The sequence below is a fragment of the Anarhichas minor genome, unplaced genomic scaffold (genome assembly GCF_050575085.1).
Source record: "Anarhichas minor isolate MPS153535 unplaced genomic scaffold, ASM5057508v1 ptg000071l, whole genome shotgun sequence".
Taxonomy (NCBI): domain Eukaryota; kingdom Metazoa; phylum Chordata; class Actinopteri; order Perciformes; family Anarhichadidae; genus Anarhichas; species Anarhichas minor.
In genome coordinates, this window is record NW_027466517.1 from 381,373 (window position 1) to 396,434 (window position 15,062).

General features: G+C 42.8%; 1 protein-coding gene across 1 annotated transcript in view; it reads left to right on the plus strand.

The window, feature by feature from the left end:
• The window catches only part of tgfbr3 (transforming growth factor, beta receptor III), a 58,260-nt gene extending 46,945 nt beyond the window's left edge, over positions 1-11,315 (plus strand). Inside the window, exons 13-17 of the mRNA XM_076079249.1 lie at positions 925-1,218; positions 1,838-1,964; positions 5,886-5,936; positions 6,609-6,716; positions 10,638-11,315. Coding sequence (XP_075935364.1) covers positions 925-1,218; positions 1,838-1,964; positions 5,886-5,936; positions 6,609-6,716; positions 10,638-10,756 — 699 coding nt within the window. The 3' untranslated portion in view covers positions 10,757-11,315. The remainder of the gene's footprint in view (positions 1-924; positions 1,219-1,837; positions 1,965-5,885; positions 5,937-6,608; positions 6,717-10,637) is intronic.
• The last annotated feature ends 3,747 nt before the right edge of the window (positions 11,316-15,062 follow it).

A 15,062-nucleotide genomic window follows, 5' to 3' on the forward strand; every position in this document is an offset into this window, starting at 1 on the left:
AGTGTGGCATCCACAAAGTCAATTTGTATTTCGTCTAGTTGCGGCTTAAAAAGCCAATACTCACTTTCACCCCCTTATAGTCTTTGTGTCTCCTCCTCCTCTCCTCTGTCTGTCTGCCTCAAAATCCTCCTTCCACAACACGATTATGGAGGTCGTGTAAGAGATGGCAAAGACTCGTACTCTGAGGTCATTTGACAAGATGATTTATGATGATATCAGCGGGAGGTGCTTCGCTGAGCCAGCTGGTTACAAAGTCTTCTCTGTGTATGTGTATGCGAGACCTTCTCAATGAGGACACCACCACTGATGATCCAAAAGACGGAGGAATAATAACTCAAGGGAAGGTTGTTGATGGAAAGACATTGATGGCATATTAACTGAAATACAATGCAGTCGACATAGCTAATGATTTAGCAAACAGTTGTTACAATCCAACAGGCATTAGCATTCATTTTGAGTCGTTTTGGTGTCCACCTGATGAATAATAGTCCAATGTTCACTCTCTTTTCAGCTCTGGTTTCTGGTTTCCACCAAATATCCGTCTCATTAGCAACTAAATGCTTCACCGTGTTCACCAGCTAGTCTCTATTGGTTTCTGTCAGCTGTTTGGTGCTGTTTGGTGTATAGTGGGATTAATGAGAGTGATTTTAGCATTAAAGATGCGGCCTTAAATCCAAAACAAGGAGCTGAAAGGTGCTTAAAGGTTTGGTAGAGCTCATGGAAACTGGGTTTGCAACCATTTCCACATTACGTTATGGGATTTGATCAATTTTTTTGTCTAAAAATATTGATCAGAGAGGCTTTAAAGGAACAGTAGGAAGGTTCGGGTAATGAGCTTATCTAGCTTTAGATGAGAAGATCAACACCAGATACGTATCTGAAGAATGAACTTTTTTTTTTTTTTTTCTCTGTCATGCACTCCAGGTCACATCAGCCGCATCCGATCCAGAGCTGGGGTTCCTCCTCATATCGTGCTTCATTTCTCCCGACTCCAACCCCAGCGTGGCCTCAGACTACACTCTCATCGAGACAGTCTGCCCCTCAGACGACTCCGTCAAGTACTATCCTGATAGGGGCTTCCCTGTCCCTCACACACAGGCGGAGAAGAAGAGCTTCAGCTTCACCTTCAACTCAACGTTCAACAGGTCTCTGCTTTTCCTGCACTGCAAGATGTGTCTGTGCTCCAAGAGTTCTCAGAGCAACCAGAGACTACCAACGGTATGCAGTATAATCTTCTCCAAATGACTTCTTTATTCTTTGGCCTATGCGATGGTTTTACTATACTGTCTCTCCTGAGGCATAAAAGATTCACAGTGTTTTTGTTTGGGAAGATCTCGGTGTAGCAGTGCTCCATCTTTACTCTGGCTGGCCCGAGCCGTTCAGTATCAGGTCTGCACCCAAAGCTAAGCAGGAAACATGAATCAATGGAAGGTTTTGCCAAGTATCCGGCTGCAGAACTAAATAAGCATCTTTCATTTTTATCTCACTGTTATCTGTCCAACTCATGCAATCTCTTGCAAGCATTTACCTCTACTTTTAATTTTTTGTACCTCTTTTCACCTAAAAGAAGTTGTGGCTGACTTGTGACAGCGAATCAAATTTTTATACTCAGATTTCCGATCAGGTTTGGGTTCATGCTCATGAGTTTGTCATTTGTTTGGTTTCCAAGTGTATACTCCTGTCCAGTATGACAGAAGACATTTGTTTTTATAAAACCTTTTTTTCCTGTAAAAATCGCAGCGCGTTCAATCCTTTTATTACAGAGTGACGTGTGTCTTTTTGGGGGGGGGGTTTCATCACTGTAAGTTTTAAGTTTAAGTCAATTCTGTCCACACAGTGCTTACACCCCAGGGAGCCCTGTGATTCTCTTTCTGGGGACAACATCATGGCGATGATGATGAACTACAAGACGTCTACCAAGCCGCTGGTCGTGGTGGATGGAAGTGGTCGACCAGAGGAAACAGGTTAGTTGAGAGCAAAGAAAAACACGTTTTACACCTACTCAGATGGCACGAGTTCAGCATGCACGTGGGTTTGAAAATCTCTTGTGACTCTCGTTTTTTGGTTTTAACAGCGCTACATTCAGCTCTGACTTACATTATTTTGAGTATAAAGAGTATAAAGCAGCCAGAGAAAGCTCGGTCCGATACTTTGCGATTAGACCGAAACCACAAAACGCTGCACATCACTTCCCCACATCTGGTCACCATTAACTGCGTGTGTGTGATTGTGTATGCGCCCACGTGTCTGTTTACATTAACATCCGTACACAAGTGTGTGTGTGTGTGTGTGTGTGTGTGTGTGTGTGTGTGTGTGTGTGTGTGTGTGTGTGTGTGTGTGTGTGTGTGTGTGTGTGTGTGTGTGTGTGTGTGTGTGTGTGTGTGTGTGTGTGTGTGTGTGTGTGTGTGTGTGTGTGTGTGTGTGTGTGTGTGTGTGTGTGTGTGTGTGTGTGTGTGTGTGTGTGTGTGTGTGGTGGACTGCAGTAAAGGGGATCGTGCTGAGGCCCAGCTCGGCTGCTCTGGACCAGTCCATGCTGAGGGAGAGGTGGAAAAAGAGGAATCATACAGCACCAAGCTCCAGTTGTTTTCACTTAGGACCTTCACTGTGGCCTCTCCTCTCCACTAGAGGAGGGTGTGTGTGAGGAGAGTGGAGGTCCTCTTGTTGGCTTTGGGAGTCCAGCCAGAGCCTAAAGGCCCCTCGATCATCACTTGTTTAGCCGCTCATTGTGTTGCGGAGTCTCTAAGGGCTGTGAGTGTGATCGGAGGGAGGGAGCAGCCTGCAGATGTGGGGGGAGGACTGAGGTAACCACGGTCACATTTGACTAATTATGGCCTAAACTGAGATGGGGTGATATCATGAGTGCCCGATCTGTGGTGGACTGCCAGAGCTTTTCGAATCAGCATCCCCTCTAAGCAATGACATCAACATCAGCCGAGTGGTCAGTTTGAGTCAACTGCATTGACTCATGGTTTTAATATACATCACATCGTTTTAATCAGTGTGAGCTGGAGCCTGAGCGATGTATCAGCACGGCCGATACTGGCGGCCTATTTAAGGTTGGTGTGGATATGTTGTATCGGTTCATGCATCAACTGATAAGAATCACAAGAAGTGACAAAGACGCGTAGTTTGTCACTTGCATAGTTGGCCGCCCAGACAGCACTGACGAGCAGGATTAAGATAAAGAAGAATCAATTAATCCGGAATGAAATTATTTTTAGCTGTAGCCATACATACATGACGTACATTATGTTGGCCACAACTCCTTTTCAGGATTTATTATTGTTATTATTTGCATTTTTTTAAAACTCTCAATTATCGATAAATACTGTTAATCGGCCTCAAAAATCCGGTATCATTCGGCTGCAGAGTGAGTGGTGAGGGAGTTGCACAGAACATTGCTGAACAGAAGTGGGTGGATTTCTTTTACATTTGAACTGGTCATAGGGTTTCAAGGCTGGGCCGGTATATAGATGGAGTTACTTTTCAGCACAGAAGTTCCAGTGTTGATGCTAGAGAAGCTGCTGAAGCTATCGGTGAACAGAGACTCTGAAACCTCCAGTAATGAGTGAGTGAGGTACACTGGTCCAGAACAGGCACTGCCCACCACATTACTATGCCAGCTCTGCGGGGTTTATTTTCCATGGAACAGATAAAGTAAACACAAATTTGCAATAAACACACAACTCTATTTAAAAGGCATCTCTTGTGCTAGGAAGATAAACAAAACAAGCTGCCTTTTCAAGGGCCACAGTTCAGCACTGGACAGTATCCCAAAGAGCTCCACTTGATCTACAAATCCAACAGGGCCACTTTTGGCCAACTTGGTGCATGGAAAAACACAACGGCCTCAAAGCTCTGCCATCAGAAGTGGATTTACTGCTTCACAATAAATGTTACTGGATGTGGTAACGTTCAGGAACGGTTGAAAAGTATCATTTATGTGAGAGGTTGGCAGCGTTGATTGTATTGTTGCACGAGTAGAAGCAGTGCTTCTGCAAAGAGTAAAGGAAGAAGATGGAAAACCTATAATAAGTCTGGTTTTATTACATTACATTGTTAACAGTAATGTAATCCGCTTCAAAAGAAAACAGGGTTATTGTAGTAAAGTCTATTGGCGAGGCCGAAGCTGCAGTGTTTGAAATGTGCTTTGTAAATGAATGTGTTGCTCTTCTGTGATAGATATATCTGTAATGATGTATCACCTTAAAATCAACTGAATGAGGTCTTTTTGTTCTCACCATGGGCTGCTGTATTCACTGGCTTGATGTCAAGACTTATCGTTCTAAAAACTCAAAAGACAATAATGTTTCTACTCGGACACCAGTTTGGATTCAGGCTTCAGCAGACTGTGGCCATTAGAGAAATGTGTGACCCAGAAGTTGGCATCGCACTGGTTCTCTCGACAAAAAGTCAATGGGATTTTTCCATTGGAGTTTGGATTATTGCAGGACATAAACTCTGTGGCAAACAAACGATACTTTTGATACTCGCACGTTTTGTTCAGCAGGACGATCTTCACAAAAGAACACCACTTTTATGTTTTTTGAAGTGTGAATGCAATCGGCAGAAGTAGAAAGCTAACGTTAGGCTGTAAACAAATCCACAACTATTGCATGAGCGCGAGTATACCCAACAAGGCTGTAATGGCGGACTAGTTGGTGTTAGCAACCTCCTTTTCTAAGACATTTAAAAGCGTCAAAATTCCCAAGTGGGGCATTTACTGACGTATTTTATGTATTAAACAAAACGTTAAAATCCCTTCACCCTATTTCAGGCACCTCACCAAAAAACAATTCAAAAAACCCATCGACTGTGAGACGAGGTAGCCGGAAGTGCAAAACTGCTGACTCGTTTCCTTGTTTTAGGAACTCATTCCTGCAGCACTCTGTTGCAGTAACAAGCTTTAGAAGTACGAACAAGCAGGCCACATCCCTGTGAGGAGAGGTCAGAGTTCAACAAAAACATGCTCGCTCATTCCACCGCAAGAAGACTTCTATAATCAAATGACGTTCATAGAGATATCAAACTGTTCCAGCTCTAGCAACGGCTTAAAGCTGCAAACATAGGTTGTGAGTTTAACTCCTAGGGTGCTGTCTGGTTCTGTTAAAGTAGTGAACGGCGCTAAAGACCTGACAGACGTCCAGCAGAGTATTGTTCCCCATTGGCTTCAATTAGAAAAGCTACATGGAGGAGAGTCATGTAAATCTCTCCACACTAAAGATAATCTTTAGGTCGAGTTTAAGACTTTGGTGGCCTCCGTTCGTCAAGGCTCTTCCACTCTCTTCTATGCGTGGGGCTGACAGCATTACTGACCACTCTCTGCAGTCTTAGCTCAAGTCCCACGGGACAGATAACGCTGGAGCGGTGTGACGAGGGGCGGAGGGTTTACAGAAAAGGACGTCCTCTGGCCATCGTCCCCTCTGATATTAAAGTCCCCTCTGATGACCCGTCGTCATCCATTATGCGATATGAAAACTCAAAAGGTGTCCCGTCCAAGCATAGCACCCATTGTGCCAGAGTCTTGGACATGAACCAAGCTCGCCTCTTGAGTTTTCCCGTACACAAGCGCCTTTTGTATTTTCTTTGTTAAGACATCATCGCAGCCAAGTTCACTTTTCAGCCTTCCAGATGGCTTGAAATACACCAGTCAGAGGGAGTCAGTAGGTTCATCCTTTACGAACCCTGTCAGCTTACAGAATAGCGTTTGTCCTGGTTCAGGTTTCTGTGTCACATTCCTCAAAGAGCTGCTTATCAACACAGGACAATATCAGTAATGTGCTTATCCTCCAGCCTGGGTCTGAGTAATTAAAATGTATAATGTGCATCACTAGACATGATGGTCAACATCCATTGAATTGTCCCCATTTGTTTTTGTTTTGCAGTAACTCCTTCTCACGAAGCGACCCGAAGCCCACAAGGTCCTCGCGATGAAGGTAAGTTATTTCACAAAAGCTTCCCAATATATTATTCTCGCTGTCTTTTACATTTACATGTGCGTCTTTGTATGTCAATTATATGGAGCCCCAAAATGTAAATAAATAAATAAGACACGGATAATGAAATGGTGAGAAATTAGCCGTGTTTCCATTGACATATTTTTAAGCACATTTTAAAGTATCTCATTAGAAAATGGCACAAATTTGATAAAATTTCCCCAATTGCTGCTTACGCTCGCTTGAGTTGGTTTTTGCCTTTGTCGAAAAAGAGTTGATGTGTTAAATGGGATATGGAACTACCTTTGCCGAATCAATTCTAATAAATTCTGACATAGCAAACATTAACCCACATAACGGATCAGCTCTTTCTGCTGCTGGACAGCTAATACCAGCTTAGAACGGGCCCCATTAAAACAAATTAGCTTGACAATTGAATGGAAACATGGCTTAAGATGAACCAAGACATTTTGAAATGATTTAAGAAATGATGCATCGGTTATTTTTTTCATTATTATTATTATTTAACAAATGATTGGCTCATCACACAATTTACTCATGTTATTATTTATGTGTAATGTCTTCTTATTCATTGGATATTGGGCACTTTGGGGCTCCGTAGACTTTAAACATGTCAACGTGTATGAACCGTGCGCCGCTTTGTCTCCCCAGACGCGCTGTACGTGCTGGACACTCCGACGGTGGTGGGGATCGCCTTTGCAGCCTTCGTGATCGGGGCTCTGTTGACCGGAGCCCTGTGGTTTATCTACTCGCACACAGGTAGGTGCCTCACCTGCTGCTCCACGGCCCCGGCTCACCTCTCTGCCTTAATGAAAAGATAAGACGCAGAGGAATGTCCGAGTGTCCTGCTGCCAGAAATGTGCCGCGGGGAATGCCAAACATCCTGCTGCTCACAGAGGCCAGTCCACAATAACAGATTGACTCCTTTACTGTAAATATATCCTGTTGGTCAGCAGCGAGGATCCTCTCTTTCCTGCCTTTGAATGTTTTTGGGAGCTGCGGGGTGGTCGGCGAATGTTGTCAGTACAATGGCAGGAGACGAGTTGGAAATTCCCCCTGTTGGGTTTAGCGGCACTCACAGGAAAAGACACACAATCTGTCCATTAGATGCCAAGATCTTCCCCATCGTCCCCAGCCCGCCGACCCCAGCTGACCCCTGGGAGGAAGTGTGCTCCCAGCAGCCCTCTGGAGTTCACCGTTGCATAAAGCTGCTCTGTTCTCATTCGGCTTGACCGCTGACCTGTTGATCGCCATGAACGTCTTTTGTAAATGGGGTCAGGATGTTTGAGTGAGGTCATTCAGCAAATACACCAACGTGAGTGTTTTAAGTTTGAAGCTCACATTCAGCCAGCGTTAAATGGCCCGATCAGTAAATGATAGTTGTGAGCGTGGCAAAGATCCGGACACTCGTCAGAGTTAAACTGTTCCAGTCATGCTGAGTCACATCTATAAGTGTTTCGTTAAACACGATTTCATGTAGCAGAAAAGATCAGCTTTTAGTGCCTTTTATCTTTATCACAATATTGGTATTGGCTCCGCTTTAGAAAGCCACTTTATTGAAGCTTTATGGGTTTCCTAGAGTGCCTCATTGGCTGCTCTTCTAAAGATATCAGAAGTGAATATGTAGAGAGAAACAGGTGTGAGGATGGTAGTACTAGAAAGACTTTTTACAACATGTTCTTGTTGATGTTATCAAAATAGGCCTTAGCTGGGCGTGTTACGCTTCCTTGGCTGAAATGACCTTACATGGCAATAGTGGCAGTTCCATGTAAACCCTAAGAATGTAGATCCCCCAAAACAACCACCAGAAATATATCAGTCCAGCGTGTATTTTAAACTACAGAGTGATGAAGCATGAAAACAAAATTGGGTCTTTCCCCCCCAGGCTCTGAGGACAATGGCCTCTTGAGAAAGAAACTTTTTTTTTTTTTTTTTTTTGTATCTGATACGGTTTAATTCCATAAAAGGCAATTAGAAGAATCAGCGTTTTAGAAAAGCGCCCCACGATATATTATTTCGACATGTTGCTCGTTATCTTGGCGCGTACAGAAAGGTCTGCTTTCTGCCAGGGCTGCAGTCATGTCTGGCAAGAGATCTGCTCAAATGGTGAAATAACATACGGACGAATAATTCTAACCGATTGTGAAAACAGGCTGAATAATTCACAGGGGGAGAAATTTCACACATTATCTGCTCTGAAATCCAAACACATGCTACAAGATTAGAAAACAATGGTGACGGATACACAGCAGCTTCATGTTTTAGCCCCACTAGCGCCTTACGTCGGTCAGTCCTTCCTCCACTTTGGTTCAATCGGAAATATCTCAATGACGACTATTGGATGGATTGACATTCAATTTATTCAGGACATTCATTGCACCCAAAATATGGATTCTAGTGACTTTGGTGATCCGCTGACCTTTCCTCTAGCGCCACCATGAGGGGGGGTTTGTAGTTTTGTTCCACTTAGAATAAATTATCACTTTTAATTCAGATTCAAAACTGCAATTTTGTGCCAAATCAAAAATGTTGTGCTAATCAGCATATGTTAGCATCCTAAGAGGCTAAACTAGGATGGTGAACGAGGTAAACATCATACAGTGCAAACTTCTTATAATGTTCATGTCTGTCTCGATCAAATTGATCACTGTAAGCGTATTATTTACTATAACCAACGATTAACCAACGATTGGGGGCGACTGTGGCTCACTGGGTTAAGAGGGTTGTCTGGTAACCACAAAGTCAACGGTTTGATCCTCGACTGGGACGTGTCACGGTGTCGAAGTGTACCTGAGCAATACACTGAACCCCAGGCTCCCCGGGCGCCTGTCATTGGCAGCCCACTGCTCCCTATATACAGGGATGAGTCAAATGCAGAGACAAGTTTCCCCCTTAAAGGGATCAATATAGTATAATTAAAAAATTAAAAAAAATGTATATGTATATCAAACATAGCTTACTGTAGTTCAAATTATTATTATATTGCGCTGTACAGTGGTCTCAGTGCATTTCTACATTTTTAACAGACAGGAAAATAAACCGTCGGCTATCAAAGCCCAACTAGTAGCGGAGTTTGAAAACAAACATATTAATAAAATACAGTATCAGGGGTGTAAAATACAAAAAAGAAATATAATCACCGTAGTCTTGATTTTGTTCCATATGTATGAAAAGACCGAAAATAAGAATGATTCTTCCCAAGCTTTTTGATCCATATAAGCGGTTTTCATCGTGTCTGCTAAATATTAGCATGTTAGCATCACTGCGAGCGTGTTAGCATGCTGACATTAGCATCTAGCCTCACAAATCCACTAGTATGGCTGTAGACTTGTTTTCTCAAATGTGTCTCTCTCTATCTCTCTCTCTATTGCTCTCTCTCTCTCTTTCTGTCTCACCTTGTCCATTCAGATACGACGTTTCATGTGAGACAGAGGCAGGTCAGAGATAATAGAAGATGTCTCTATATTTGATTCTAGAGTCCAAACTTCAACCGTAGTATTCCTCAAGCCGCGTGGTGACAATGTGACTTCATACACAGTATGTTTCTGTGACATAAAAGCAGCCTTATCTCCGGTCCAGAGAGATAATATTTGACTCTGGGATTGATATTTCCCCAGACAGATGAGGTGAATCCGAGGCCCCTTTTTGTTTGCTAGAGTGCTCGGTCCTGCGAGAGAAAAGAACGCTGGCAGCTCCACTCTGGTAAACATTAGCAGGACTGAGGGGCCCCGAAAGAGGGAGCGCCATGTAAGATCGCCTGCGGACACATGTGCCTGTCATATACACACACACACACACACACACAACTTTTAGTATAAACCAAACTAGCGATTGGAAAATCTTTGTCAAAGAGAACACGCCAGGAAGCAAACAAGGAAAATACTGCAGTAATAACTGCGTCCAAACGCTCAAATTAAACAGAGACTTGGCTCTTTTTCAAAAGCTGAATCATTGTCTGTCAGAGACGTTTTTGTAAACATTTGTAAGCACATTCATTAAGCCTCTTCAATTGAAGCGTCGGATCCCGAGAGTCTACCAAATGAAATGCTTATTTAGACATAGAACAATAAACCAGTCAGTAGTTTGAGCTCCAGTCAGAAGGTCCTGTCTTGTGTTTGCTCTGCGTTATCTATAAAGCCAGGCTAATTGAATCCAGATTACTCAAGAAAATGAACTCCATGAACGCCTCTTTCTCTCTCTCTGGATCAAAATGTAATCTGTCAGAGAGGATTCTGGGCTCTGTGAGGTGAGGCTTCTCTGCTCTTGAGCGTTGGAACACACTTTGTGAATGTGTGGCGGATTATGCTCGAAGATGGTAAAAGTTAGCACAAACGAAGTCCAGAGTTGTGTGGCTTTGCGTATTCGCTGTGCTGAAAACTGGATGTTTTTATAAAAATGTGTGAATCGACACAAGGCTTTGCCCAAAACATCGGGATAAAGAATTTTATTTTTAGCTAGAGTGTGAGGTTTATGTCAAGTAGCGACAGTAGGAGATTAAACGGTGAGAACAATGGAGGTTCCTGCCTCTCAGAGGAGTGCAATTTGTAGCTTTACCAAACCGAGTCGTCATGTTCCTGCCTTTCTCTGCTGTTCTGTAATACACATACTTTTTTTCTATCTTCCTTCGGTCCAATCCCCTCCTCTCTCTCTCTCTCTCTCTCTCTCTCTCTCTCTGTCCAGGTGAGACAGCTGGCACACAGCAGGTCCAGAAGCCCCAGCCGGCCTCAGAGAACAGCAGCGCGGCCCACAGTATTGGCAGCACACAAAGCACACCCTGCTCCAGCAGCAGCACGGCGTAGCCCAGGACGCAACCCGGCGGGTCACCGGTTTGTTGATATCCTTCCATGAAAGGAACTATTTTTTTGGAGGAGATGTGATAGAAAGGAAAGAAAAAAAAAAGTATGATTTGAAAAAAAACACACAATAACACCGTTGATCCTTGTGTAAATTCATCGCTGTCCTGGTGTTACTGGTCTGTAACAGTAGCAATCCCAGCTTGGCAGCCTCACCGCCATATTTAGTTTGAAAAACTACAAGAAACAAATGTGAGTTCAGGCATTTCTTTCCAATCCAAATGCTTTCTTTTTCTTTTTCTAACCACAAATCACAGCCTTTTGTTTTGACCCTAAATGGTGAGATTCATGCTGTTTGTAGCAGGCAGCTCTACTCCAGTAGCAAGGACAGCATTCAGGCTGCAGTGATGTCAGTATTAGTAAGTGAGACGTTAAGGGCTGGACTGTAACACTTCACAACGTGCAGCCCTGACGGTGGCAAAGGAGTGAAGCAACCACTATTAACATGCGGACAAAAGTGCAGTATGAGCGAAAGTCGTCATCTTGACACACAGAGAGAGAGAGAGAGAGAGAGAGAGAGATACTGATTAAAAGATGCGAGGAAGTGTAGGTATTGAATGTATACAGAAGAATAGACACCAAAAAATGTGAAAGAAAAATGTGAAAGACATGCTGATTTAAAAGTGCCACATTTTGTAATGTACGCATACTTCCCTCCTAATGGATTCATACACACGGGCTGGTGAGACGTATTTCACCAGCGCTTTCTGTGCGGCAGTTCTAGTCATGTTTTTCAGTAGACGGGCCTCTGAGCCTCACTTTCATTGATGTTACACAACTTCACAGGGGCATTATGGGTTCCCTTTTACCAGTCGTCGTCAATGGAATAGCTCAACATTTTGGGGAATGCGTTTATTTGCTTGTTGATGATGAGATCGACACCTCTCTCATGTCTGTACTTTAAGTACTGAGCTTGATATAGAAGGTGATCGCTGAGCTTAGCGTTACGACGAAAAGCAGAGGGAAACCGTTAGCTCAGAGAAATAGTTCAACATTTAAAAAAAATAAAGTTACTTAAACTATTCCCCAGGGTTTGCTATTTACCCCCGCTTCCAGTCGTTATGCTAAGCTAGGCTAATCACCTCCTCAGCATACAGACATCACAGAGTGGTATCAATCCTCGCATCTCACTCAAAATTAGGTGAAAAAGCCTATTTCCCAAAATGACAAACCATTCTTTTAACACCTGTATATTTTTGTTGATATTGTAAATACTCAAAATTGTTATGAGGCGGAGTCTGTGCAAATGCTGGTCTTGTACTTCTGGATTAGACAAGATCAATCAGTGTGAGATGCAAGTTAATACAATCCCTCATTTTAAAATGATGAAATAAGAATCAGGATGAAGAATATATTTCAACTTGGAGTATAAATGAAAGACCTCAATTCAAAATCATGGCTTTGTAGAGCTGATGTAGTTTGGGTTCTACTGTCGGCCCTTTACAGTAGGGCTGCTACTTAATGGAGTCTTCATCCATGAACATAAGAAAAGCATCAAGTCTTCATATTTGAGAAACTGTAAACAGCATTTTAACATGAACAATAACTTAAAGCTAGGGTTGGTAATGTTGTTCTTCTTCTTCAAAAAAAAAAAGGGGGGCGGGGTGTCCGTGTTGCCGACTTAACGAATTTCTCGCTAGTTTTAGCCACTTTTGGAGCTAGTGCCACTAGCTACTCTCATAAGAAAAGAGTTTTTCCAGTTGGGTCACTTAAAAAATGGCGTGCACTCTTGCTAGTTTATCAACATTACCAACCCTAGCATGAAATTATGATTATTGTTCTGTACACACTCAGCTGATTGTCCTCTTATCCGACAGAGTAGATGTGTGACATTATAAAGCCAGACAGTGTACAGATTATGGGGGTTTCTTATCTTTTTGTATAAATCTTGGCACTGACGGCGTGTTGAATAAGCTGTAGACGAAGCTCATTGTTATGGACTTTTATTTTCATGTTGATTTTTAGTTTTTTTTAAACTGCAACTCCACAACTTCCCCACGGTCTCAGAATGATATGAATGTTTGCTGTAGTGCCGTCCTTTAACCTGTATGTGTTTTCTTATCAGACTGTGTGGGACTAACTTTGAACTCTCCCTGTAACGGAAAACAGAATGTATATTATCTCAACGCTTTTTCTTTCTTATGTAAACATGTGTAAAGCTTTCTACAGAGGGAACAGAGTCTAAATATATATTTGTGTATAAAATTATATTTTGAAATATTTACCAAGAGAAATGTATTGTCTTCTATGTGTGTGTGTGTACTGTGAAATATGGATGTGCTCAAACGTAACACATGTTTATGCGGGATTTATTTAGTTTATTAATTAAAACTTCACGGCATGTTTTGTGACACTAACTGATTATTATAATAATTATTGTTATTATTTTGACATATTCACCTACATTTGATATAGTCCAGTTGTTGATATTAACACATTTTCAAGTCATTGTTTCAATTGACTACATTCACCATCAACACGGACCGGACATCCACATAAAAAGTGGTGAACTCTCCCTTTAATGTCCCCCCCTCAGTTACCGTAGTGTCACATAACAAACCCCACATCACAAACTGTTGTCACAATGACGTGAACCCCCTTTAAAGAATGAGAAAAAAAAGAATGGAGGGTGGAGAGCAAACCCAACCGTTATTGTGTTTCTGGAAACTCAACTGTTTTCAATAACACTCGAGAAATAATTGTTATTGAGCATTAGAACCACTTGGTTTTGTTTTGTTTTATCGGGCCGGTTGCCAGGTGTGTCCACGCCAAAACCTCAGTCATTAAGTAAATATGCAGCAGTGAAACGTTGCCGTTATCAAGCAGCATCATTGTGAACAGCCGCACTGTATCCCACTGCATGCAGGGAAAGATCCGTGTCCTGCAGAGTGGAGATGTGCCGCAGCCTGTAATCAGCGGTCATTGTGGCAAGAAGGCTTCCTGGCATTCCTCTAGTTTTGAGGTTTCTCTTATCGACTGCGGCGAGTCCGTCTCCCTCGTGTAATTATCTCTTCCCCCCCACAACCCCCTTGTGTCACGCTGTTCAGTGGCCGAGCCTCGACTCATGTTCTGGATCTAATCTTCCCATTTGAGAACATTTGGGGATATTCTTCTACTCAAACTGACCGTGCAATTCTCGAGAGTTGCTGCTCAAATATCAACATTCCTCCCTGCCTCATGCCCCAGTGCATGCTGGGGCTCCCCTCATGACCCTGAATGTGTTTAAAGTATGCAATATGAAATAAAGATGCTGTATCAGACAAAAGGAGCAGTATTATAGTAGTAGATCACGATATGACTTGTAGTTAATGCTGACCTGAAAACAGCTGTAATCGGAGCACAAATCCATGTATGTAGTTATCGATTGTATTTTTTTAACCATTTGACTACCTCATGTTTCTCTGTGAATGTGTAATGTGCGTGTGTGTGTTTTCTGTATGTTTGAACTTGAGAGACCCTTCTAGATGATACTGCAGTTGGGGGCGATTAGGGGGCCCCGCGTGGTTTTATTGCAGTTTCACATTTATTTTTCATTCTCAAAGGAAACTATGAAGAGTTTGAGCTTTCCCATGTTGCCAAGATTGACTTTTGTTTTCGCGGGGAGGGGAGCGTTGTAAATGTGTCAAACTTTGTTAAGCCGTTATTATTTTCTTTCAGGATTTAGAAACTTTTCATATGATGTAAATACACACGATAGCTGTATACCCCATTATGTCCAATAAAGTCTCTGTAATAATATACGAGAGTGTTGTTTGATGATTTCCAAATGCGCGAGGGCACAGCGTGGATACCTCCTGTGTTTAGAACAATGAACTGTAATAATGATGTGTTGGCGCATGGCTCCGTTGCGGTGAAGTCATGACTCGTCTCTGGTGAGCTCATAGCGTGATACAGACCATGCTGAGGTTTTCCCCTCCCCCACCGGGCATGTGCTCCATCTTTGTTTTTGATCACAGCTCCTTGGAGACGGCTGTAAAGCAGCGCGATTACAGGACAGGAGGCCTCCCGTCATGCCAGACCAGATTTGGGTCGACTGCTCCGTGTGATCCCCCTTCGAGGCCTCTGTGATGTCACACCTCGGTTCCCCCACAGTGCACCTCGCCCTCCTCGCTCTGCGACGCTCTCCTGTCCAAACCGATGACTAATATTGAATTATTTTTACACTCCGCAGCTAATCCATTTAGTCACTGATTTCTGTGCCCCAGACAATATAATGCATGACAAATACAAGATCGCATTAAAAAAGAGCTTT